The sequence below is a fragment of the Mya arenaria genome, chromosome 12 (genome assembly GCF_026914265.1).
Source record: "Mya arenaria isolate MELC-2E11 chromosome 12, ASM2691426v1".
In the NCBI taxonomy this organism is placed as follows: Eukaryota; Metazoa; Mollusca; class Bivalvia; order Myida; family Myidae; genus Mya; species Mya arenaria.
In genome coordinates this window covers 48262627-48287955 of record NC_069133.1, presented here as the reverse complement: position 1 = coordinate 48287955, position 25329 = coordinate 48262627, and the positions used below count along the sequence as shown (strand labels likewise).

At 34.9% G+C, this 25329-nt stretch overlaps 1 protein-coding gene across 6 annotated transcripts in view; it reads right to left on the bottom strand.

Annotated features, from left to right (window-relative positions):
• The window catches only part of LOC128210379 (cytosolic purine 5'-nucleotidase-like), an 83906-nt gene that overhangs the window by 13201 nt on the left and 45376 nt on the right, over positions 1 to 25329 (bottom strand). For 2 of the 6 annotated variants that reach the window (XM_052914701.1, XM_052914704.1), the window contains exons 6-16: positions 15216 to 15304; positions 12055 to 12112; positions 11263 to 11283; positions 8472 to 8586; positions 7882 to 7961; positions 5975 to 6035; positions 5676 to 5711; positions 3956 to 4063; positions 3355 to 3421; positions 1965 to 2187; positions 1623 to 1683 (exon numbers count right to left, since the gene is read on the bottom strand). In XM_052914701.1, the coding sequence (XP_052770661.1) occupies positions 1623 to 1683; positions 1965 to 2187; positions 3355 to 3421; positions 3956 to 4063; positions 5676 to 5711; positions 5975 to 6035; positions 7882 to 7961; positions 8472 to 8586; positions 11263 to 11283; positions 12055 to 12112; positions 15216 to 15304 (919 nt within the window). The remainder of the gene's footprint in view (positions 1 to 1622; positions 1684 to 1964; positions 2188 to 3354; positions 3422 to 3955; positions 4064 to 5675; positions 5712 to 5974; positions 6036 to 7881; positions 7962 to 8471; positions 8587 to 11262; positions 11284 to 12054; positions 12113 to 15215; positions 15305 to 25329) is intronic. The other 4 variants (XM_052914705.1, XM_052914706.1, XM_052914702.1 and 1 more) reach the window with 3 other exon arrangements.

Below are 25329 nucleotides of genomic sequence, written 5' to 3'. Positions count from 1 at the left end.
TAAACTGAACACACATCATACAAGAAAAATGATCATCAAATGACTCAATAATTGAGTTACTCAATAATTAGATCTTCAGGTTTTAGTTGATGTTAACCTATAATTCTGTGACGTTTCCTCAATGCTATAAAATTAAAGAAATCCTATTTATTTGCTTCATAAAGGAACACAATATAGGTTGAAGCCAATTATTTTTTTAACTATCATAAATAAGTTAAACACATGATAATGCATTGAATTATTTAAATAACAACATCAACCTATATTGTGCGCAAAACAAAACAACACAATATTGATAGAATGCATACACTTCCAACCACGTGTTTTGTGCAGATTTTTCTAATCGCCGCTTCTTTTCTTACTTTTAAATCTATATTTCATTATACCCCCCTATATTAGCATATTGCCCACCATGTATATTTTCTATAATTTTCCCCGCATTCCATCGTATCAAGTCAACACTATGCGCTGCGTTACGAAGTGTTACTTAATGGTAATTAAGGTAATAAAGGTATCTTTCAATGTTCTGAAGGCTATTTTTTTATTATGTCCTATAAATATAATTCTAGTCTGTATAATTAAACTCATGCAAACTTGACCTTGTAATCTACAAATCACTTATTTCGTACTCAAACCGACATAGTTTGACCCCTGAAAAGTATGCTTTGCAAATGTGAAAGTTTTCTGATGCTATTGTCACCTAATTCAGGGTGAGGAAGTTTGCTAACATTGGTTGTGACCTACAGTGACCAATGTGGTAACCCCTACAATCTCACGTGATTCCTCACCCTTTTATTTGCACTTATGAAATTTTGAATGCCCTCATTTAACTTGCTTGAATGTGAATCAATAATATATTGAATACAATGTAGCGTACCTATATTCATATATTTATAAATGGTATTCAAATACAGCTTGAGACGTTTAGGGGAATTTCCGCCCGAAAACAAGACAAGAAGGCATTCAGCCATGCACTATTAACCCGTGTTTGACCCCAAACACTTTCAATCATAATTTTCCGAAAATCTTTTAAAGAAACAAACATATAAAATCACATTTAAACGAACACTGCGCAACAATAACATTTTAAATGAAAACTAAATTAAATTTTGTTTAATTTGTTTTGACGCTTACAAAAACACAATAACCTCTGCTCTTCCAACAAAGACGCGTGAAAAAACGAACAGAGTTACTAATATCAATTAACTTTTTTTCAAAAATGCTTGAACAAACACTTATTATTCCACAGCCTAATTATCAAATGTGGGCGATGAGATTGTAAACAATCACAATCTGGTGAAAATAATTCTGCGAGCATGGTACAATTTACTATGTTCCATTTGTAACAATAGTACCTGTTAAAATAATTGCATATCGCAGTAAGCCACATTGCTGTGATATGCCGCATGCATGTTTTGCAATTCGTTCGCGGTAGCAGCAGATGAACACGATGATACGTGCACCACCCTGATTTACCGCAAGACGCAATCTCTCCTGGGAGGGTAACACATTTTTTTGCAAAAAACACATGGTTTGTAGTGTATGAACATAAATGTATAAAGGATCACAAGTGACTTTTGTTTAACTAAGAAATACATATGATTGGTTGCTGCAATTATTACCTTGATATTGGCTTGGATCTGGCTGATATCCGGACCCTGTTCACACGACATGTCTAGGTTCCTGAGGAATAAATATCAGGTTTGTTTTTTGTTTTTTTAGTTTAAACATTATTTATTTTACAACGATTGTGAAGAAAGTTATCATAACTTATGCTATGTCACTCTCGTTGGCACGATGTTGCGTGAGAGTGTGGTCTTCTGGGTGGGGGAAACCAGAGTACTTTGAGAAAATCACTTGTCCAGCTTGGTGACCACCAACAAAACTCACATGCACCAAGGCTGGGAATTGAACCCGGTTTGCCTCAAATTGCGTGGTTCTTAGTAACATAACCATTTAGTTACCTGTAAAGTTCTCCAATTTGAAAATCCAACTCCTCCAATTGTGAGTACAGATCCTTTTTCTCGGTCCAGACTGACAACTCCTGGGCCAGCTCGGGAACCACGAGGAATGTTCGCCAACCTTTCAGCTTCTTCGACTTGAGAATGTCGCCGAAAATGTGGTCTCCGATGTATAACACCTCCTTGTCATAGGAGCCCATGATTTCTGAGAACACCTCAACGGACCCTGTGGGAAAATGGCATTTTACCATGTTGCTTGTTTCAATACCATTACATATAACTGGTACATTTTAACATAGTAATATACTGATAGATGTATAACACCTCCTGGTCATAGGAGCCCATGATTTCTGAGACCTGTGGGAAAATGGCATTTTATCATGTTGCTTGTTTCAATACTATTACATATTACTGGTACATATTTTCTTATATTACACTATAGTATTATAGCTTGACACTCGGAATTATTTTGCTGCAGTAGTTAAGCTTCCAAAGTTATACGGAAAAAGTAAAAAATTGAAATGTTCTTTTTGGAAGGTTACATAAAGCTCTTCAAAGGCTACTTGATATTTTTTCATAATCTTGTTTCATTAAAAAGCTTCCCATGTAAGACCCTATATATAATTTCAACAAGAGCACCACAGCGTGAATGTAAATGCCCATCTGTTTTTAGTTTCAGTAAAGAACAAGGGCATAACACAATATATCTTATTGCCAGTGTAATAGGTTTGGCTCTGTGCGTATTGACTCAGGTACGTGTTTCCACTATGACAGCAATGCCAACACCAAAGCTATGACTTTACCTCACCCTTAAGAGCTAAAAGATGAAAAGTACTTGTGTTATTTGAGCCACACCTTTATAGATGCACTCTTACTCCCAAATAAATGTACCACAATTAATACAATTGTTTTAATTTACCGAAAGGGTGAATAAATATCCAAAACAATGGTCCTTACTAAGGATACCTTGTATTATTTGTAGAAATGTGCAGAAAACACGTTTTTTCTACCTTATGAGGCGATAGTTGATCACTGGTAATCTTTTAAACCAACCAGTCATTTAATATTTGTGCATTTTCAGCTCTTTAATACATGGTTCCAATCATGTTATCAATAATTAATATTTTCCATAAATGCATTATTTATCAATCAAAATTTAGTGTGCTATATATGTGTATGTTTAGATTTAAAATAAAAGTATCACTTTAAGATATCTTATCCTGAACCCTTGTGTAATATTTTATAAAATCTACAAATTTTACAAGAGCTTTTGAAAGTAGCAACACTTTTGACCATTTTTTTGCAATTTAATTGTTGCCAAGGAATAAAAAACTGATCAAATCCAAGAGACTGATTTATTCAGTCTATGAGCCTGTCAAAACACTCCACCCACCTCCTGAGTAGATATGTCCAGATCTGATTTCCCCAGTGTGAGTGCCCAGCTTCAATGCTCCTGTTGCCTGAAATGGAAATACAAACAGTAATCTATATTGAACTATACTGTTTTGCAACAAAAACATATAGCACCTTAATTTATATATTGTTCATCTTCATGAGACTTCATATCATAGGTATCAATGATCATAAAAGGAAAACTTTGAACAGATGATAAGCCCTGCCCTAGCACTGACGGATTACATTTACCTAACTATAGAAAAGTATAAGTACCAAGACGCTATACACAGAGTTAATACAGGGTTTTAGAATTAAGTCCCTGCTGCTATTTTATGGCTAGGGAACACCATTTCCTAATTACTGTACATCCCTTTAGACCCCCAAATAATTTTTTATTATGTATCAACCATAACATTTGGACCACATAAATTCAACAATGACCCCCAGTTTGTCAACCATGCCATAGGGAAAACCCTGCTAAAGAAAGTCAGCCTTGTAACATTTGTAATGGAATTCATCAAAATATCAAATTACCAAAATCACCAAAAGTATATGAATTCAAGAACATATAATACTAAGTTGATCATAAATTCCCTCACCCTGTCCACCTGTCGAAGCAGTGTCCCGTTACTGAAGAACAAAGGCTTCTTGGCATCACAGACCACGTAGTCAAAGTACGAGACCCAGTCACGCTTTGTAGCACCAGACTGGAACATACACAAGAACATGATAACTTCTAAGAGATAATATTACACATGCATTCTAAGATATTGTATATTGTATAGCTCTTTTTGCATCACAGACCACATAGTTAATGACAACTAAGGGGATCATTTCTTTAGAAAGGTATGCAATATATAACATTTACTTCTTGCTTTTTGGTGGTTGATTAAAACCTATGCTCACTGTTTGAAACAATGAAATTATCGAAACCCATGTGAGAAAGCGTGTCAAATTTTGGCCTTTAAAGATGTCATACCAGAAATGACATCAATGATTTTTTGATATCTAGCACTGTGAGCCCTTATTTTTGCTTTTCATAGTGGAACAGGCTAATATGTCAGAAACAGCATGTTTCATTATGAAAAGCAAAAATAAGGGCTCACAGTGCTAGATAGATACAAGAGCTGTAGTAGGACAACCTGCTTGACCATAGGCCTCTTGGTCTTAAAAATGAATGCATTAATGAGGTAAAAATTGTATCAGTAAAGATCACAACTTGATGGCAAATTTTAAACAGAATTCCTTAGTCAATCAAGGGCCATAATTTGAATCAGGGGCAATAAATTGAATTTAGGATGATAAACAGTTATCTAACCTAATTTTGTGATGGTCTTTAACAATTCTGTGAAACATGAAATGGATTGAATGAAGGGTATTGGAGTAATATGAAAAAATGCCAACGCAATTCCATGAAAGGTTTTCCTAAAGACACTCCTTAAATACCAAGTTTAGTCAAGATATGTCAACCCTAGCTAAAGTTATTAAGTTTCAACCATTTTTCTATTTCAGTAACAGTGAACTTGACCTTTACCTTAGAGGCCCCAAACCAAATATCATGAAAGGTCTCCATAAACCCTTCTTTAATACCAATTTAGGACAATATATGTGAACCCTAACTTAAGTTTTACAGTTTCAACCATTTTTCTATTTTTAGTAACAGTGACCTTGACCTTGACCTCAGGGGCCCCAAACACAATCCCATGAAAGGTCTCCATTAACATTCTAAATACCAAGTTGTGTCAAGATATGTCAACCCAAAATTACATAAGTTATTCAATTTCAACCGTTTACTATGTAAAATAACAGTGCCCATGACCCCATGACCCCCAAACACAATCCAATGTAAGGTCTCCATACACCCTTCCTAAATACCAACTAAGGACAATATATGTCAGCCCTAACTAAAGTTATACAGTTTCAAATGTGTTACTATTTTTAGTAACAGTGACCTTGACCCGACGAGCCCCAAAGACAATCCCATGAAAGGTCTCCATAAGCTCTTCCAAATTACCAAGTTAAGTCAAATATAATCCATTATGTCAACCCATTATAAGATATTCAGTTTCAACCGTTTTCTATTTTTAGTAACTGTGAACTTGACCGTAACCATAGGGATCCCAAATTCAATCCCATTAAAGGTCTCCATAATCTCTTCCTATATACAAAGTTTGGTCAAGATTTGTCAACCCTAACTTAAGTTATTCAGATTCATAGGTAAGTTTGACGCCTACTGACCGCCCGCCTGCCCGCCCGAACAATGTCATTCTAATAAGCAGGTTTCAGAATACAAAAAGCTGGTTAAAAATGCAAACTAACCTTTACTGGAAAGTCCATCAAGTACTCCATGATTGTCTGAAACATAAAAACAATGCATTTATGATAAGGAGAAAAGTATGTTTACTCTTTAAAAAGAAAAGGCAATATATGGTCTGTAATAACATACTGTTTGAACTGTTATAATCTATAGTCTATATGTTCGTATAACAAAACTTTTAATATTGAATATGTACTGTAATTTTAAGTAAGAAAAGAAAACTATGTTTCAATATGACTGTGTAATCCTTTAACTTTCTTTCTCAAAAATCATCTTGCAAAACTTAGATTGCTAGCTGTACATTTGTGTAGACGTAATCGCTGTTCGTTGCTAGGAATACTTTTGAGCCGTGTTTCCGCATTCTGAAATAAAATAACAAGCAAAAATAAGACTTGTCCTTTTTCTTGTTTTTGAGAGCTGTGATTAATTCATGTTTTAATATTACACTATACAGAGTATGTAGCTCAACATAACAGCTAAACAACAAAGCAAGGGACAAATGGTAAATCTCATTTTTTTATTCCAGAGAAGTAAGGGGCATAACTCAATAATTAATGAAACCAGAGTTATAGACATAACTGTACACTGTACTTGCTGGCAACATGTGTACCAAGTTTCAATTGAATATCTCAAACAGTCTTTTGAGTTATTGCCAAGGTTACAGTTTGTGCACTATGATGACCCTGAGGCCAATGACAGCATACTCAAACAAGAGGCCCTTTGGGCCTATGCTCTACTGGCATGGCTCTTGTGGTCATTTTTAATCCAAAGCATGTATGTATGGGTAAAAGGCAAGAGACATATAGTTCACATTTTGTGTTTGGGTTACCCTGAAAACGTTGCACGTTCAACATCTGAGCCCAGAAAGAATTGTAAGGAGATAAGTTGCATGAACTATTTTAATATGTTCAAGTAAAAGTCATCTGACAAAAAAAAAATGCTTTCAAAACTGTACTCATGGTAAAAATTTCTGTAGTTTTAAAAATTTAAAAAAAATGGTCAAAAGGTCAAAGTCAAGGGCTTCCGAGGACAACATTGATAAATTTGAACAAACATTCACAAGCAATTGTGCCGAGATGGATGCAAAAACACTACCTTTCAAACCTATCCCAATTTAATTTTACCAAACCTGTGAACCCTGTGTGCGCCCAGTAATGACCCCAGGTGCATAACTTGAACAAACATTCACAACCAATTTTGTTAAGATGAATGTGCAAACTACAGGCACTTAGAGCTAAAAAAATGGCCTTTTGGCTTTCAACAAGAACAGGGCAGAGTAAATCACAAAATCAACTGCAGTACAAAAAGCAAATTCTCTCCCTTAGTCCTAGACTTGAATTTACATGTACATGTAAACTTGGCTAAAAATAGAATTCGCTCATGCAGACCTGCATGAGTTAACTAAAAATAGCATTTCTTTTATTTAAAACTTTCACGGCCCATAATCTAGGCATGCATAGGCGGATGGTTTTCGAAAGGAACCAAGCTCTAATATCTAAATACTGTACAAGTTTCATCGAGATACAATCAAAACTGAAGACTGTATCGTGTTAACAAGAAATTGTTTACAAGAAATTGTTTACAGACGCACATACTACGTACACATTACCATCGCATAAGCTCTTCTGGCCTTTGGCCAGTAGAGCTAAAAACAGATGAATTAAAATGAACAGTCTTGCTTACTGTATTAAAAACTAAAATTCCATGAAATTATCTGTCTGCCTCTCAAGAGTGGCCATCATTTGTCAAACCAAATATAATACAGATTTTAATTGTAAACGTTGCAGAATTTTGTCGAATTAAATACCATCCAATCATTATTAAAAAAATTACCTAATTTCTTGTCTGCACAAGAAATAAACCAACTATATTTCAATGTAAAAGGCCATGACTATAGTGTTTCTCAACACAAATTCATCTGACAATTCACTTGACAAGGATATTATATTGCCCCTAAACACAAAGTGTCACCATGATTGGATGATAAGTATTTAATTATTGCCTGCACAAGGTGTAGCTGTTGCCGCCACGAGGCTTAAAGTAAAACATATATATCGCATTTCCTGGCATTGAATACATTAACACTTTTGTCTTTTAATGGCATGTGAAAGACTAGACATTCACATTCAATTAAACTGTTCAATCATTTCCATAAACTAGTAATAGACAAATTAGTTTGCATATTGCTAGACAGGGTAATTGACATACTTGTCCAGAAGATGTGGCAGTCTGTTGTCTTTGATCACATACTTCTCCTTATTTAACATTGTTTCTTTCTTCAAAGAACCCTGAAAGATATAAAAACATAATACCATACATTTTATGAATTGAATTTTAGTATCAGGGGTGAAATATGGCTGAAAAGGAAGAATCCCTGCACTTAAGCTGGGGTTCCAGGGAGCTGAGTTTGGCCCCCTACGAGGGTCTACTCAGGGCAGCGTTTCTGTGCGCATCAAAGGTGGCAAAACTCCCTTTAACCTCCTTGCTTTGAAGCATATTAAGAGCCTAAGATTACATTTCAAACATATCTGTAACTATTTTAGGGGGAAGGGGTGGGGGGGGGGAAGCCTTGGAGACAACAATCTCCAGACCTCTAAGAATCTATGGAAGATTTTCTGAGCATCCATATAATCCAGTAATTTGAACAAAACTCATTATTAAAATGATATAGATATAATCTATAAAACTATATGTAAAAAATGTTTAAATTCCAATTAAGGGGAAACAACAAAATTTCATGCAGACACATATAATATGACATGATTTCACATTATTACTAAATATAATTTTCTACAAACCCCTTTGCAATGAACAATATCAGTTGCCACTATAACATCCTGGTATATAGATGAATATGTCATCGTCAAGTCACCAGACTGAATTCCTGTTGACTTCCTGCAAAAACACGGAGAACTGGATAAATGCGCACACCGTTAGAGGACTGTGCTTATCAGAAGAGACGTGACTGCACGTAGTGTTAGACAGGTTTAGTACATTTTTGCCAGTTCTAAGACGTGAACATGAAGCTGATGCATTGGTAAGTTGAAACAGGGTGCATAACCCAGCAGTTATTAGTTTAACTTCTTTATATTACCGCTACAATGATTATGAAAGAAATTATTGCAACATTATTTCAATTACTGTTGTTGGCGTGATGTTACGTGAGAGTGTGGTCTTGTGTTGACGAAAACTACAAACCTTTATTCTTCCTAGCAGAAAATATTTAAAAATTATTACCAGTTAAAAGTTTGAGTAACATTAAACATTCCGTAAAAATCATTTAATAAAAACATTTGTTTGTTTTCTTCTTTGCTAAGTCAGGACCTAGATTGTGACTGTGAACACCCGTTACAACAATGCTGGTATTTTCATGCTTAAATTGGTCTCAAAAAGGGGAAAGGGATTATCAAGTCACAACATTTCCATTATTGGAAATTAAGGACAAGTTCCATCCATAAAGTATAACTTTTTAACAGAGGGAAAAACAATTTCAGGTTCAAACCTCGCTAAGTTTAACATGTATATATGGCTCAATTCACTCCAAACTCATAAAAGGCAAATGTTAAATGTTAGCTTGGATATAGCCCAATATATAATATATCAATCAAGCTTTGTAATTAATCATAAAAAAAATCTATTCTATGTTAAAAAAAATATATCCACCATGGCAATCAGTTCGCCATTTTTAGAAAGTCTTAAGAGACCTCCTAGTTGGCCCAGTAATGAAAAAAAAAAGGTTTTAATAAAGGTTTTAATCTAGCAAGTATAAAGAAAAAATGCAGGCTAAGTTTGACCATCCATTCTGAACTAAAAACTCTAGAGTGAAACCAAGCATCGATGATGGAATGGTATTGAATTAAAAATTACATCTTCTTTCTTACTTGTATTACAATGTGTATCTCGCATTCTGACTTGCACATCTTGTTTTTTTTTACATATTCATATTGCTTGATTGCATCCTGAATTCGGTATTTGAGCAACTGTATTGCTAGCCTCATGCGAATTCTTTCATTTATATTGGCTGATCCAGTAACTTTCAATGTTTGCTTATGCATGAATGTGCATGTAAATGTTTTCTGAATTAATTGGCGGTCAATTATCAAATCATTTATCAATCTCAGGTATAATCATGTTAAATATTCTTATTATAGCTATCGTTTTACTCTAAGCTAGCTTAATAGCTTACTTTCTCTCTAAACTTTCTTCCCTTGCTTAGTTTTCCAAAATTGAGCATGGATGACGAATGTCAGCAAGCATCAGGACAAATACTGCATAGCCATCTATCAATGACGTTAATTTCCCTTATTTTCTTAAAATAGTTTATAGATACAGAACAATGACAGGTTCTTTCTAGTCGAGAGTTTCAGTCAGGTTACTTATAACTTTCTGAACTTGCCTCATCTGATGTCCAAAAACGGAGCTGTTTTACTTTCTGCTTCGTGGCATGTTATAAATTGCTTATCATACATGTGCTCTACAATCACTAGGAGAATGCAGTTTCTTAATGATTTGTAACAGATAATCACAACTCCAGTATTTATAACTTTGAAAAATACACTGAACGGAATATAACAAGATGACCAATATGAATTATAACCCTACTGTTGCTCAGATGATAAATTAGCGATACAAGCAAGATGTAGAAGTCAGTAAGCAAGATATAGTTTATACTTCAGTACCCTTCAAATCTCTTTACTCCTACACAGGGTACAGGGTGATTGAAAAATATTTAATTGTTACATGTAAAATCATTGGAAGTAGAGTTATCTGCCCTACATCATACATATTCATTAAAACAAAATTTTGTCAATCAATTATCCAACAGTATATATGAAGTATAACAGAATTAAGTAGCTTGGTTGCTGAGGATAAACTAGAATGTGCAATTCCATTACATTGTTAATTTGAACTTTTGTTAATAAGTGTATAAAATATTACATACTGTATATAATATGAAAATTATTCAATTATCTTTGTGGTTTTACATATATTAATACTCTTGAATATGTTCAAAATAAGAATTGAAATATACATTCTTCAATAGTTTGTTTGCAGATTTTAACTAAAAATTCAAGAATATTATTAGAGTGTATCCATTATCTTGCACAAATTTCTTAAGTATAACAAACTTAAAAAGCTTATTTTAGCCAATTTTTTATTTATTCATTATTTTATAAGAAGATGTTTCAAGAAACGGGGGCCTGCTTAAGAAGAAAATGCAAATTAGCAAAGAAATTGGGTTTGGAGTGTGAATTCAAGTCTTTTATAAGTTTTTCAGAAAAAAATAAAGGTAATAAAGGAGCCTCTTGGAGGCCAGTCTTTGAAAAAAACAACAGCCCTTGAAAATCTAAATGGTAAGTGTATGATTCCTTTAAGCAGTTGGTAGTGTACATGTAGGTATGAATCTGCATGTGAAAATGATATTAATGAAAGACATGACCACAAACACAAAGTTAGCATTTATTTTTGCTATACTAAACAACCAAATCGACTGCTGGCTTACACAAAAAATATGCCAATGATTTAAAATGACTCAGTTAAGCAATAATAAACTTGATATTAAACCACCAAACATTTTATAACAGTTACCTGCTTTTAGGTGAATCACCACTGAAACCAAACAAGCATATGAAAAGTCAGCATTCCAAACAAGGAGCTTTCAAAAAATAAAATCATGCCAGGTCTTTAAATGGAAGGAAATGGGGGGAAAACTTTCTCAGCATTCGTCCTCACCTTCTAAATCTACTTTCTCTGAAAATACCCATTGTTGGCTGATTTCACAGAAATTTATTATAATAAACTATTAATATATACTATGTCTAGACTATGTCTTTTTACAAAAACCAATAACTTTAAAAATCAGATATTTAATACAGCTGTTGACAAGATATCTGCTATATCTAATTAACTCATGAAAAAACAACCCCACAACAAGCAATGGCAATCCTAATCAGTTGTTTTGTATGTTTTTTTACCTATTGATAAAGGGACATAACTCAGTAATTGTTAAAGCCACAGAGTTACGGACCCTGCTAAGCATGATCATATTGCCACTAGTAATTTGTGTACTACGTTTCATGTGAATATATAGTTGGAATAGATTTTGAGTTATGGCAACGGTTAACGTTTTCAAATAATAAAGGGGCACAACTCTGGATACATGTTCGATGGTTTTTGTAAGGTGACAGCACCAATGAAATTGCTAACAACAACAACACCAATGCTATGATGAAAGCAAGACTTCTTTACCTTCGAAAAACATACAAGCTTAAAAAAATCCAGAATCACAAGAAATACAACTTTACTTCTACAAAGCCATGCAAATTATCTATTTGTTGTGGATTTGTTGTTTATATCTGACTTGATGGGTGTGGTAGTTACCTAGTGTAGGCTGGATCGTGGCTAAACAGGTCCACCACACAAGCCAGCACGTACATGACTGAAACAAAATTAATAGTAGAATTTATTAAATGCTTTCAGGGAATTAACATCTGGATATTCTTCACTGTCCCGCTTTCAATTCCAAATCAAACGTCAGCATGCATATGGCTGGGACACAAATTCAACGATTGTCATTTCCGAAATGACATTATCCCGCTACGTTCGCATACGATTTGGCGCTCTTTTCTGAAAAACTAAATAAACTCTCATTTAAAATCCTTCTTGGCATATAATAAACATAAAAATTGTTTGTTTCAGTGTAATATCGCAAAAAATTCCACTTTCTTAACACCAAAAGTAAATATTTCACTTGTCGACTATGCCACTCGTGAAATTCAGCTTTTGGTGCTTACTCTGTGAAATAAATTACAATCTGAAACAAACAATTATCCTCTATGTATGCACAAAAAAAATCCATGTATTTTCATATATAGTGATGCAAACTTGATACTATAATTAATAAAGATTTATGGATATTAAACGTCATTTATAAATGTTTTAAAACCCAAATTCAATTTATTTATTTTTGTAGTTATTGACATAGTATTCAGGGACAGAGTGCATTCAAACTTAAGGCCAAAATTATCCTGACATGGCATACTTTATACCTTTAATTACCGGGTATTAATGACATCTGCTTTTGCCAAAGTACATTGAAAAAATATATGTCTACAAAACATACATTGTATACTTGCAATAATTATATGAATATGGAAATGCTTTAAAACGTAATAAAAAACAGATCAATAACCCATTTATTGAACAATATGATAGATTATGATTTACTACCAAGTATTGCATTTTAATGAAAGAGACCTGGAATTTTCCCCCATCTAGCTGTTGCCACTTGGATTTGATATAATTAAAGCACATATAATTTAACCTCATCAATAACTCAAAGTACGCAAAAACCAAAAATGGGTCACAATATCATTAAAATGCAATTATAACTCATATCCGTATGATTATTAATTATGCATTAAAGTTCTATGAAAATTAACCCAATTACCGGAAACAGCTTTCAGCCAGAAGCTAGCAATAATCTAAACTGCTTATATTCCAACAGATGTTTTATGGCATATTAATTATAACAGGCCGTTTCTATAAACTATAAGTCACTTTTCATCTATTTCTGATACTTTTTGTTTATGGAAACCACCATGAATTGGTAAGGGAATTTATTGAAACAATATCTAACAATTTTGTTCAGAGTACAGTCATAATAGTTATATGAGCTTCTCCAGAGTTTTTTGCAAATCAAGTCAGCTTAAACATGAATACAATATCACATTCTTATAATCATTCAGATTAAACAGTTGTTGAAATAGGCACAAGCCCGCATGCCCTGAGTGCATTGGTAAAATGCTTTTCAAGCTTGCTCAATTTCTGGATTTTATACAGCTGGGTATCGTATTCATAAAACTTCTAAAGTAATTTCTTAACCTAAGTCAAGTTCCTAAAATGTTCAAGGTCATATTAAAAAAAAAGAAGAGTATTTACGGTATACATAAATGTTTTTAAGATAAAAGAATGTATATTCAAATTAAATAAAGTATTTCACATAGTATTATGTCCTAATATGACTGTTAAGAAGTTACTTAAAAAAAATCTTAAATCGTTTCCTCACTGAAGTCATTTACCTATCTTTTTCATATTTTCTTTAAAAGGAAAATATAGGTGTTTCTGAAATAAAAGTAAGTATATTGAATGAAATCAATGTCTATTACATATTTCGGATATTTTCAAATTTTTATATCATATCATATCATCATTGATAAATTTAACTTAGGAAAATGGATTTAGACTTAAGATATTTTATGGACTTGCAAAAAATATATAATGCAAAGAAACTAATGTCAGTAACAGGCTAATGTTAACCAAAATTATTATTTTGGCAACTGCATAATTATACTGAAAGATCAGCTAGTTTTGCATGAAAATGATTAATGACAAGGATTGTAGAAAGAGCAGTTTAAATATTCAAAATATTTCAATCCTGCCAGTCAGACCATATTTCATAACTTCAATTTTTTGCTTCAAATTTTCTTTTCAAACTTTGTTTCTTTGAAAACTCAATTACCAAGGAACACACAAGTAAGCCACAAAATAATTACTGTAGGGTTTAAACTATCAATTTCCCGTTATAAATCTATCAATGCCATTTCAAAACTGTTTAGGCTAAAATTTAAACAGGTACATTTTCTAATTAGGTGAAGGAAACAGTAAACATTGAAGGGGAGAAGTTTTGATCAAGGGAAGCAACTGTGGTAGAATTAAAAATCTTGTGATAGTTGTGGTTGCTGCCCTTTGCATACTAAAATGTGTACTTCTTTTTTGCATTATCATTCATCAGAGGATCTAATGCATAGCATTAACACTCTTGAAGTATAAGAATGTATTATTAATGATTGAGAGTAATTGACATCAGGGTATCGCTGACTCTTTGTTATGAAGCCATGCAATCATAGAATTAAGATGAGATAAATTAAAACATCAAACTTTACTAATTTCGATAAAAAAAATTCAAAATTTCAACAATTCCAAAACGTTGAGGGTTGCAGAGCTAACAGTGGTGTGTAAGCTTATTAATACTCGAACCCTGCCCATTGAACGAGTGCTCCGATAAGATTGTTAGTCATTTAAGATATAGAATTGTCTCACGTAGCACGCAACGCTGGTTCTTTGATGTGCACCAGTGTATAGCACTGTCACACGAGACCACCATTTCATGTCCCTCCCGGAAGACGAACAACATTTTTTTAGTGGTGTGGCAGTGAATCAAACCTGCCACCCCCTGACAGCCAAGTGTGACACCACAAGACCACAGATCCGCCACTGACGCTTGAATGTGGTGTATTTATTGTCAAACATGGGGCATAACTTGATAATTAAAGGCAGAGTTATGAGCCTAGCTTAAAATATGCTTATTGTCTACAGCAACATGTGTACCAAGTTTCATAGGAATATCTTCAATAATTTTGATCAATGGCCAAGGATTAAGATATTGCATATCAACAATTGTCATTGATGACAACAAGACTATCATATAACCAACTTTTTTTTCTTGGACAGTCAGACACGCTTAAAAAAATCATACTTACTTGGCAGTTCATAAAGGGTGTTGAATATTCGGAATCGGTTTTCATCCAGCTGTACAAATTTGTTTGGGTACATCTCATGTATATTAGTCCTGAAATGGAAATAAACATTGTGAAGGGCATTATAATACCCTATTGGATTGAAATTGTGTGGTGTGGAGTTGTGATGTAATTTGAAAAACAAGCCTTTACATCGAGGAATAGAAAATGAAGAATACAAAGAATATCTAAGCTAATACAGCAGCCTAAGTTTAAGGAAACTGTTATTAAATTCCACATTTGTTGTCTAAAAACATTTTTTTTATTCTAAAAATGACCTTTAACCTCATTCAACTCATTCAGCCTAATAAACAATAGTGTTTTATATTCAACCAGGTGCAAGGATAGAGTTTTAACTTTTTCTGTTATTTCTTCAGGATGCCAAGATTAAGACTATATGTCAGGTCTTGTTAAAGCTGTCCCATCAAATCGTAGACAGCGTAATTTCAACCATAGAAGTCAGCCACCTTACAAAATGAGCTACCCAATTTAGCAGCCATCAGAACTCAAAAAAGCGAGATGAACTTTAATCCCTGAAATTTTCTATAATGTTCGGACTATTGTTAAAACCTGTCAGCTAAAAAACATTGATTCAACTTTATAGCATTTAAATCAGATTTGTGCGACAAAATGACAAGATGACCCTTCATGTCCGAGGCGACTGCTATTTGAGAGGCGGGTGGGGATTTGATCGGGGGATGACGCCATTGTAAGGTGACAAACGGAAACAGGGGAATTACCATCCCGGACTCACGCCCTGTAATCTGATCTGATGGCCCATGTAATACAACAAGTTAATTAAAACAGACTTTGAGCCTCCGACATTGGCACAAGGTGGTCTTGACCACTGGCTGTAAAAATAGTTTTCTAAAGCTCCTGTTTTTCTGAACAACAAAGTTTTTCTTTCACACCTAGGTGTTAACTCTCTTCTCCATCTTTTCTTTGATTTTTGATACATCAAATGCAGGGGGAGTGTTTCCTTTTTCTTTCAGATGTATAATGTCTATAATGTTGAGTTTGTTTCTTCTCAATTGCCTCACTGGAAACAACTGACAACTGTATCCTCATGTTATGGTGTTTCATTTGGGAATCTTTTTGTTAGCTTTCAAAATGATCACATGTACTTAGGAACAGAATAACACTAATGCATACATGTACATACAAATCTTGTATTTTGATCAATGTCTTCAATATGCCACCAATCTAATCAACCACTTTGTTCCAACCCCTGTCTTGAATTGAGTAAAACCTTGCCCCTGGGTTACACAAACACAACCTGATCCAGGAAGCCTTCTCCTTAGACGAGATTAAAAACATCTTGATATACAAAATATGAATTTATATAAAATTAAGAACAAAAACACAATTCATAGATGAAGCCAAGTATGTCTCCAATGATTTCCAAGTTTATAGCCGCCATATAAACATTTTTTTGCAAATCAAGTACAACTGCACTGATGTTGGCACCAAAACAACACCGACTTTCTCATAAAATCAGACAAATCAGATATACATTTGAACTTAAACAGAGTATTATTGTAACATATATATAAAACTGTAAGTAAATAAATTTTGTTGTTGTTTTGAAGTTTGCTGCTGGTTTCTCAGTCATCAAAATTAGACGTTGGTTGAATGAGCCCAAATTCTGACACTAGTACATGTGGCTTCAACATTGTTTAAAAGCCCCGCTACATAAAATCCAGAATTTGAGCAAGCCCGCTAAGTATTTTACCAGTGCAGTCCATGCGGGCTTGTGCTACTTTAGACCACTGGAAACTTTCTCTTTCCTGTTGCGGTTTGTGGTTGTAACAAAAGACACAGTGCAAACATTCATTAACCTTATTAATAATAGATGACAATACAAAAATACAGTCTACAACATGAATTTCTTTTGTCTCGAAAACCATATAGATATATGTATACATTCGGACCATTTCTGATCTGACCATATATTGAACCTATGATTTGTAAATAATTAGTCCCTTTAATAGAAATGAGCTGATAAGATCTTTCCAATATGGTCAACGACCACGAGCGTGTTCTTTAACATATTCAACAGGTAATTAGTATTCACTGCTAAATAAAGGAATATTTGCAGAACAAACTGCCAAAAACACACAAAAGTCATAATTTATCGGATCTAAAATGATAATTTTACACCAGTATTCACTGAATACAAGATTAACAAGGCAATAAAAGCCGTATTATCTTTTCATTCTAATTGGCTCCATTCAACAGTCAACTAGCCCCTTGTCCTCCTTACACGTTAAGGGGTCTGCCATGTTGACCAATCGTGACTCCATGAAAGGGCCAATACAAGGGGATGTACGAAAACAGGTAGATTTAATCACCGGGTGCTTGTTTAGGGGCCAAGGGTCCAAATGTGCCCTTTTGTTGGAGTGTCCATGGACAGCTGGTTATGACTTGTCACAAGATCTGTCTTATTATCATCATGGGTTAAACTACTATCATATGAAACATGGTACCATTGAATATCAGCCAGTTGTCAATTTTGAAGTTCACATAATTCATCTCAAATGTTCATCTTAAACCCATAAATGGGATAACCTTGCTGTCAGCCAATAACTCAAAGTTGGGTCATTCTGGAAAGTTTTCTTTGAGGGAAAATCAGACACAAATGTAGAATGACACCAGTTTAAGGTTAATTATAATTCAATATATCTGACAGCTGCACTAGCTCTCACAGATTGACCATTTTGACAACTTTTTTATGTTTTGTCTTGGAATGATAAATGAGCCAATATTTCATAAATATCTGGAAATCAGTGATATAAGACTGCTGACAAAAGATGGGATCGCATATTTACTTTCGAAAATTGATGTTTTATAGCTAAAAGCCTTACTAATTAACAATTTAATAAACTTTGGCAGTTTATTCAACAATTGTGTTTATGAGTTCTATTGTGAGTTTGATCTCATATGACTAAAATGAAGGCATTGATACCAATAATAGCTGATTCTGAAACAAAAACTATAAAAATGTCAAAACAGTCAATCTTTGAGAATGCAGCTTTAATGGTTGCGCATGGTTAATATATCTGCAGAGACGGTAATTTTGCTTTTAACCTAAGACTGCATGTAAGAATCATTCAGTCCTCTGAATGCCTGGAAATAATTATTTCTGAATAATCTCAAACTTTTACAACTATTGAATACTACTGTTAGATAGTTGGCACCATCAAGGACTAGAACAGTTTTGATCAATCAAAATACTCTACATCCATACCAATGAAATCTCATAAATACTATTAAAACCAGTTGTTCGTAAGATTTATTCAAAGTCTTGAAAAGTCATGATTTTCTGAGATAATGCCAAAGTCTGTGATTTACTTCAAAACAGACTCACTGCTCTCAAAATCTTCCAAACCTCTCTACAAACCACTTAAATTTTACTGTTTTCTTTGAAAGACAGGAAATGAAGTTTAGGTTGAAGTTCCATCAGGCAGAAGTCGCCCTCTAGCCTGGCTAAATATCTACAGTCTTAAATATTGTTTGCTCTCCTCCATTTTATACAGTAAATTGAGGGGCTTCTAATTGGTACTGTTCTTCTAAAACTTAAATTAAATAAAAAAAAAAAATTGAGCTCTGGTAAACATTTTTTAATTACTCCCATGCCGAAGAGATTTATGAGCGCCAGTTTACTAGTTCTGTTTGTGACAGGGTTATTCCTGATGCAGAAAACACGTACCCTTGCTTGACTAAGACCCCTCTTAATAACTTAATTTATATATCACTGAGACCCCAAAGATAAAGTGTTTATTGTAAACCATATACCCTAAGTTACCACAGACCCTAAAATTTATCAACCATTCGTGACACTGGAAATTTCCAAGGGAAAACCGTGTTAAATAAGGCATCCAAAAACATCTCTAGACCAAACATCAAGTCTAGGGTCTGTGTCAATTATGAAAGATTTAATTGTTGCAAAATGAAATCATCCTGATGTCAAATTTTTATTATTTTGATTAAAAAAATAAAATAAACTGAATATTTTGCCAGCATAAAAGTCGAAGAGCTAATGAAAAGAAAATAATTAAATTCTGTGATGTTCCTACTGACTTGTCTTGCACCAATCAGGGGCGTAGCTAGGCTTGTAGGCCTGATGGTTCTCTGTGAGATTGGGAACTTTTATATGCATATTACATGCACCTAATTATATTTGCAATGATTACAATAAAATCAAGCAATATTATCCTGCATGTAATTTAAATATACACCAAACTTTGGTTAAAATAAAACAAACTTTTGAGTTGTTCAAAGTGTTTGAGTAGCTATAAGTTTTTATTGCATTTTTAGGTTATTTTAATTTTCAAAAATGTTATAGGCCCATGCCTACAAGGCCTATATGTAGCTACGCCACTGCCAATCTGTGTCTATTCAGGTATGGAATGAAACTCTCCCCTCTCCAGGGTTGCAAAACTGGAACATTTGTGGCAAGTTGTTTTGTCTTAATTGTGACAGTGTCCCTGCAAGGTATTAAAGTCAGAACCTCTCAAGCAAAGTAGTACATTTGTTACATGGTATCATTTATAATGCGGACAGCAATACCACTGCACTTTCCTCCAGCATAGAAGCAAGGCTCTGAACACTGCCTTCCAACATGCAGGAAACAGAAATCCTTCAGATATATTGCCCACACATCCAGTAAAAACAAACCACTTTGATGTCATTCTTCAAACAAACATTGCCTTGTGATTATGCCAATTCTAAGAGCTGAAGACTTTTACTTTTTTTCTTAATGAATGATCTCATTGTAATCCTAAAATCATGTAGCCTACAAATGCATTTTTTTGTTGGAACTGTTTCACTCATAAACAAATAAAGGTTTTGTTGAAACTATCTTTGGAGTTCTGCATGGTCAGTTTGTTCACTTGTTTTGCCTTTTGTTGTGTGGTCTTGCATTGCCATGGAATCCTGGGAATGCCCGGATAAAACCAACTTGTACCCTGTGCATGCTTCTACAGCAATATCATCATATATGCTTAGACAAGGGTTATTCAATTCTTTGCATGCAATCATATTGTCAAGATGAACATGCAAGATATTCACAGATCTGCCAGACTCATATACAAACACGCCAGGAGTCCAGAAGCGAGGGTGCTAACTAATGCTCTAACCAGAAAACCTAATCCAATTCATTAAAGATTTTACAAAAACTGTTGCACATTCAACAGAAATAAAATGATTCATGCTTCGAAGCTATGAAACTGTCATTATACTGTTAAGGTCTAACATATCAAAACATTGACCGACAGTTACTTTCTATAAAACATTGACTGACAGTCACTTTCTATAAAACATTGATTGACAGTCACTTTCAAATAAACATTGATTGTCAGTCACTTTCTATAAAACATTGACTGACAGTCACTTTCTATAAAATATTAATTGACAGTCATTTTCTATAAAACATTGATTGACAGTCATTTTCTATAAAACATTGATTGACAGTCACTTTCAATTAAACATTGATTGACAGTCACTTTCTATAAAACATTGATTGACAGTCATTTTCCATAAAACATTGATTGACAGTAACTTTCTACAACACATTGATTGTCAGTCACTTTCTATAAAACATTGATTGACAGTCACTTTCAATAAAACATTGATTGACAGTCACTTTCTATAAAACATTGATTGACAGTCACTTTCTATAAAACATTGATTGACAGTCACTTTCCATTAAACATTGATTGACAGTCACTTTCTATAAAACATTGATTGATAGTCACTTTCTATAAAACATTGATTGATAGTCACTTTCTATAAACATTGATTGATAGTCACTTTCCATAAAACATTGATTGTCAAGCACTTTCTATAAAACATTGATTGATAGTCATTTTCCATAAAACATTGATTGTCAAGCACTTTAATTAAAACATTGATTGACAGTCACTTTCTATAAAACATTAATTGACAGTCATTTTCTATAAAACATTGATTGACAGTCACTTTCAATTAAACATTGATTGACAGTCACTTTCTATAAAACATTGATTGACAGTCATTTTCCATAAAACATTGATTGACAGTAACTTTCTACAACACATTGATTGTCAGTCACTTTATATAAAACATTAATTGACAGTCACTTTCAATAAAACATTGATTGACATTCACTTTCTTTAAAACATTGATTGACAGTCACTTTCTATAAAACATTGATTGACAGTCACTTTCTATAAAACATTGATTGACAGTCACTTTCCATTAAACATTGATTGACAGTCACTTTCTATAAAACATTGATTGTCAGTCACTTTCTATAAAACATTGATTGATAGTCATTTTCCATAAAACATTGATTGACAGTCACTTTCTATAAAACATTGATTGACAGTCACTTTCTATAAAACATTGATTGACAGTCACTTTCCATTAAACATTGATTGACAGTCACTTTCTATAAAACATTGATTGATAGTCACTTTCCATAAAACATTGATTGTCAAGCACTTTCTATAAAACATTGATTGATAGTCATTTTCCATAAAACATTGATTGTCAAGCACTTATATTAAAACATTGATTGACAGTCACATTCAATAAAACATTGATTGACAGTCACATTCAATAAAACATTGATTGACAGTCACTTTCTATAAAACATTGATTGACAGTCACTTTCATTAAAACATTGATTGACAGTCTTTTTCTCTAAAACATTGATTGACAGTCACTTTCTATAAAACATTGATTGACAGTCACTTTCATTAAAACATTGATTGACAGTCTTTTTCTCTAAAACATTGATTGACAGTCACTTTCTATAAAACATTGATTGACAGTCACTTTCAATATAACACTCATTGGCAGTCATTTTCAATAAAACATTGATTGATTGTATAGTCATTTTCCATAAAACACTCATTGTCAGTCACTTTTATAAAACATTGATTGACAGTCAAGTTTTGGCAAGGTTCTGATAAGCAAGGACTCAAACATCAGGACTGAACTTGGAACCAACCTCCCTAAACTGCAGCTTATTTTCGCTGTTTTTTTAGCTTTCCTGTATCTTTGCTAACTTTCTTTACCCCTTCAATAAAACTATCAACTCATCAAAGATCAAGATTTGCCTTTTTGTCAAGCAAAAAAATGCAACCAAAAAACTTGCCATTAAACACTATCATACAAGCAGTATTTCATGGTAGTTTTATTGAATGAATACCTGACTGTACAACACTTTCTTGAGACTGCTGTGCCTCTGATCTGAAAAAAATGCAGTAATTACCCTGATCATTATCCTGATTTCTTGTCAGATAAATCTCTTCTTATCAGATATAAAAAATACAGCTCAGTTTCTCTTAAATGCTACAATGTTGTCTCTATTACCAATTTCAGCCGTTTTTATTTTGAGCAGGTGATTCTCTTTGTTTATAAAATATACAAAACTTGGAGAGCACTGCAATGGAATGCCATCATAGAGAGCACTGTAAGGGGGCCCAAACATATTGGTTAATACAGGAGGTGCCAACATAGAGAGCACTGCAAGGGGGGCAAAACATATTGGTTAATACAGGAGGTGCCAACATAGAGCACTGCAAGGGGGGCAAAACATATTGGTTAATGCAGGAGGTGCCAACATAGAGAGCACTGCAAGGGGGGCAAAACATATTGGTTAATACAGGAGGTGCCAATATATAGAGCACTGCAAGGGGGCCCAAACATATTGGTTAATACAGGAGGTGCCAACATACAGAGTACTACAAGGGGGCCCAAACATTGGTTAATACAGGAGGTGCCAACATAGAGAGCACTGCAAGGGGGGCAAAACATATTGGTTAATACAGGAGGTGCCAACAAAGAGAGCACTGCAAGGGGGCCCAAACATATTGGTTAATGCAGGAGGTACCAACAAAGAGAGCACTGTAAGGGGGCCCAAACATATTGGCTAATACAGGAGGTGCCAACATAGAGAGCACTGCAAGGGGGGCAAAGCATATTGGTTAATACAGGAGGTGCCAACATAGAGAGCACTGCAAGGGGGGCAAAACATATTGGTTAATACAGGAGGTGCCAATATATAGAGCACTGCAAGGGGGCCCAAACATATTGGTTAATACAGGAGGTGCCAACATACAGAGTACTACAAGGGGGCCCAAACATTGGTTAATACAGGAGGTGCCAACATAGAGAGCACTGCAAGGGGGGCAAAACATATTGGTTAATACAGGAGGTGCCAACAAAGAGAGCACTGCAAGGGGGCCCAAACATATTGGTTAATGCAGGAGGTACCAACATACAGAGTACTACAAGGGGGCCCAAACATTGGTTAATACAGGAGGTGCCAACATACAGAGTACTACAAGGGGGCCCAAACATATTGGTTAATACAGGAGGTGCCAACATAGAGAGCACTGCAAGGGGGGCAAAACATATTGGTTAATACAGGAGGTGCCAATATATAGAGCACTGCAAGGGGGCCCAAACATATTGGTTAATACAGGAGGTACCAACATACAGAGTACTACAAGGGGGCCCAAACATTGGTTAATACAGGAGGTGCCAACATACAGAGAACTACAAGGAGATGCCAACATAGAGAGCACTGCCATGAAATGCCAATATAGAGAGCACTGCAATGGAATGCCAACGTAGAGAGCACTGCAATGGAATGCCAACATAGAGAGCACTGCAATGGAATGCCAATATAGTGAGCACTGCAATGGAATGCCAATATAGAGAGCTCTGCAATTGAATGCCAATATAGAGAGCCCTGCAGTGTAATGCCAATGTAGAGAGCACTGCAATGGAATGCCAATATAGATAGCACTGCCATGGAATGCCAATGTAGAGAGCACTGCCATGGAATGCCAATGTAGAGAGCACTGCAATGGAATGCCAACATAGAGAGCAATGCAATGGACTGCCAATATAGAGAGCACAGCAGTGTAATGCCAACATAGAGAGCACTGCAATGGAATGCCAATACAGAGAGCACTACAATGGAATGCCAATATAGAGAGCTCTGCAATTGAATGCCAATATAGAGAGCCCTGTAGTGTAATGCCAATGTAGAGAGCACTGCAATGGAATGCCAATGTAGAGAGCAATGCAATGGAATGCCAATATAGATAGCACTGCCATGGAATGCCAATGTAGAGAGCACTGCCATGGAATGCCAATGTAGAGAGCACTGCCATGGAATGCCAATGTAGAGAGCACTGCAATGGAATGCCAACATAGAGAGCACTGCCATGGACTGCCAATATAGAGAGCACAGCAGTGTAATGCCAACATAGAGAGCACTGCAATGGAATGCCAATATAGAGAGCACTGCAATGGAATGCCAATGTAGAGAGCACTGCCATGGAATGCCAATGTAGAGAGCACTCCAATGGAATGCCAATATAGAGAGCACTGCAGTGGAATGCCAATATAGAGAGCACTGCAATGGAATGCCAATATAGAGAGCACTGCAGTGTAATGCCAACGTAGAGGGCGCTGCAATGGAATGCCAATATAGAGAGCACTGCAGTGTAATGCCAACGTAGAGGGCGCTGCAATGGAATGCCAATATAGAGAGCACTGCAGTGTAATGCCAAAGTAGAGGGCGCTGCAATGGAATGCCAATATAGAGAGCACTGCAGTGTAATGCCAACGTAGAGGGCGCTGCAATGGAATGCCAATATAGAGAGCACTGCAGTGTAATGCCAACGTAGAGGGCGCTGCAATGGAATGCCAATATAGAGAGCACTGCAGTGTAATGCCAACGTAGAGGGCGCTGCAATGGAATGCCAATATAGAGAGCACTGCAATGTAATGCCAACGTAGAGGGCGCTGCAATGGAATGCCAATATAGAGAGCACTGCAGTGTAATGCCAACGTAGAGGGCGCTGCAATGGAATGCCAATATAGAGAGCACTGCAGTGTAATGCCAACGTAGAGGGCGCTGCAATGGAATGCCAATATAGAGAGCACTGCAGTGTAATGCCAACGTAGAGGGCGCTGCAATGGAATGCCAATATAGAGAGTACTGCAATGGAATGCCAACATAGAGAGCAATGCAATGGAATGCCAATATAGAGAGCACTGCAGTGGAATTCCAACG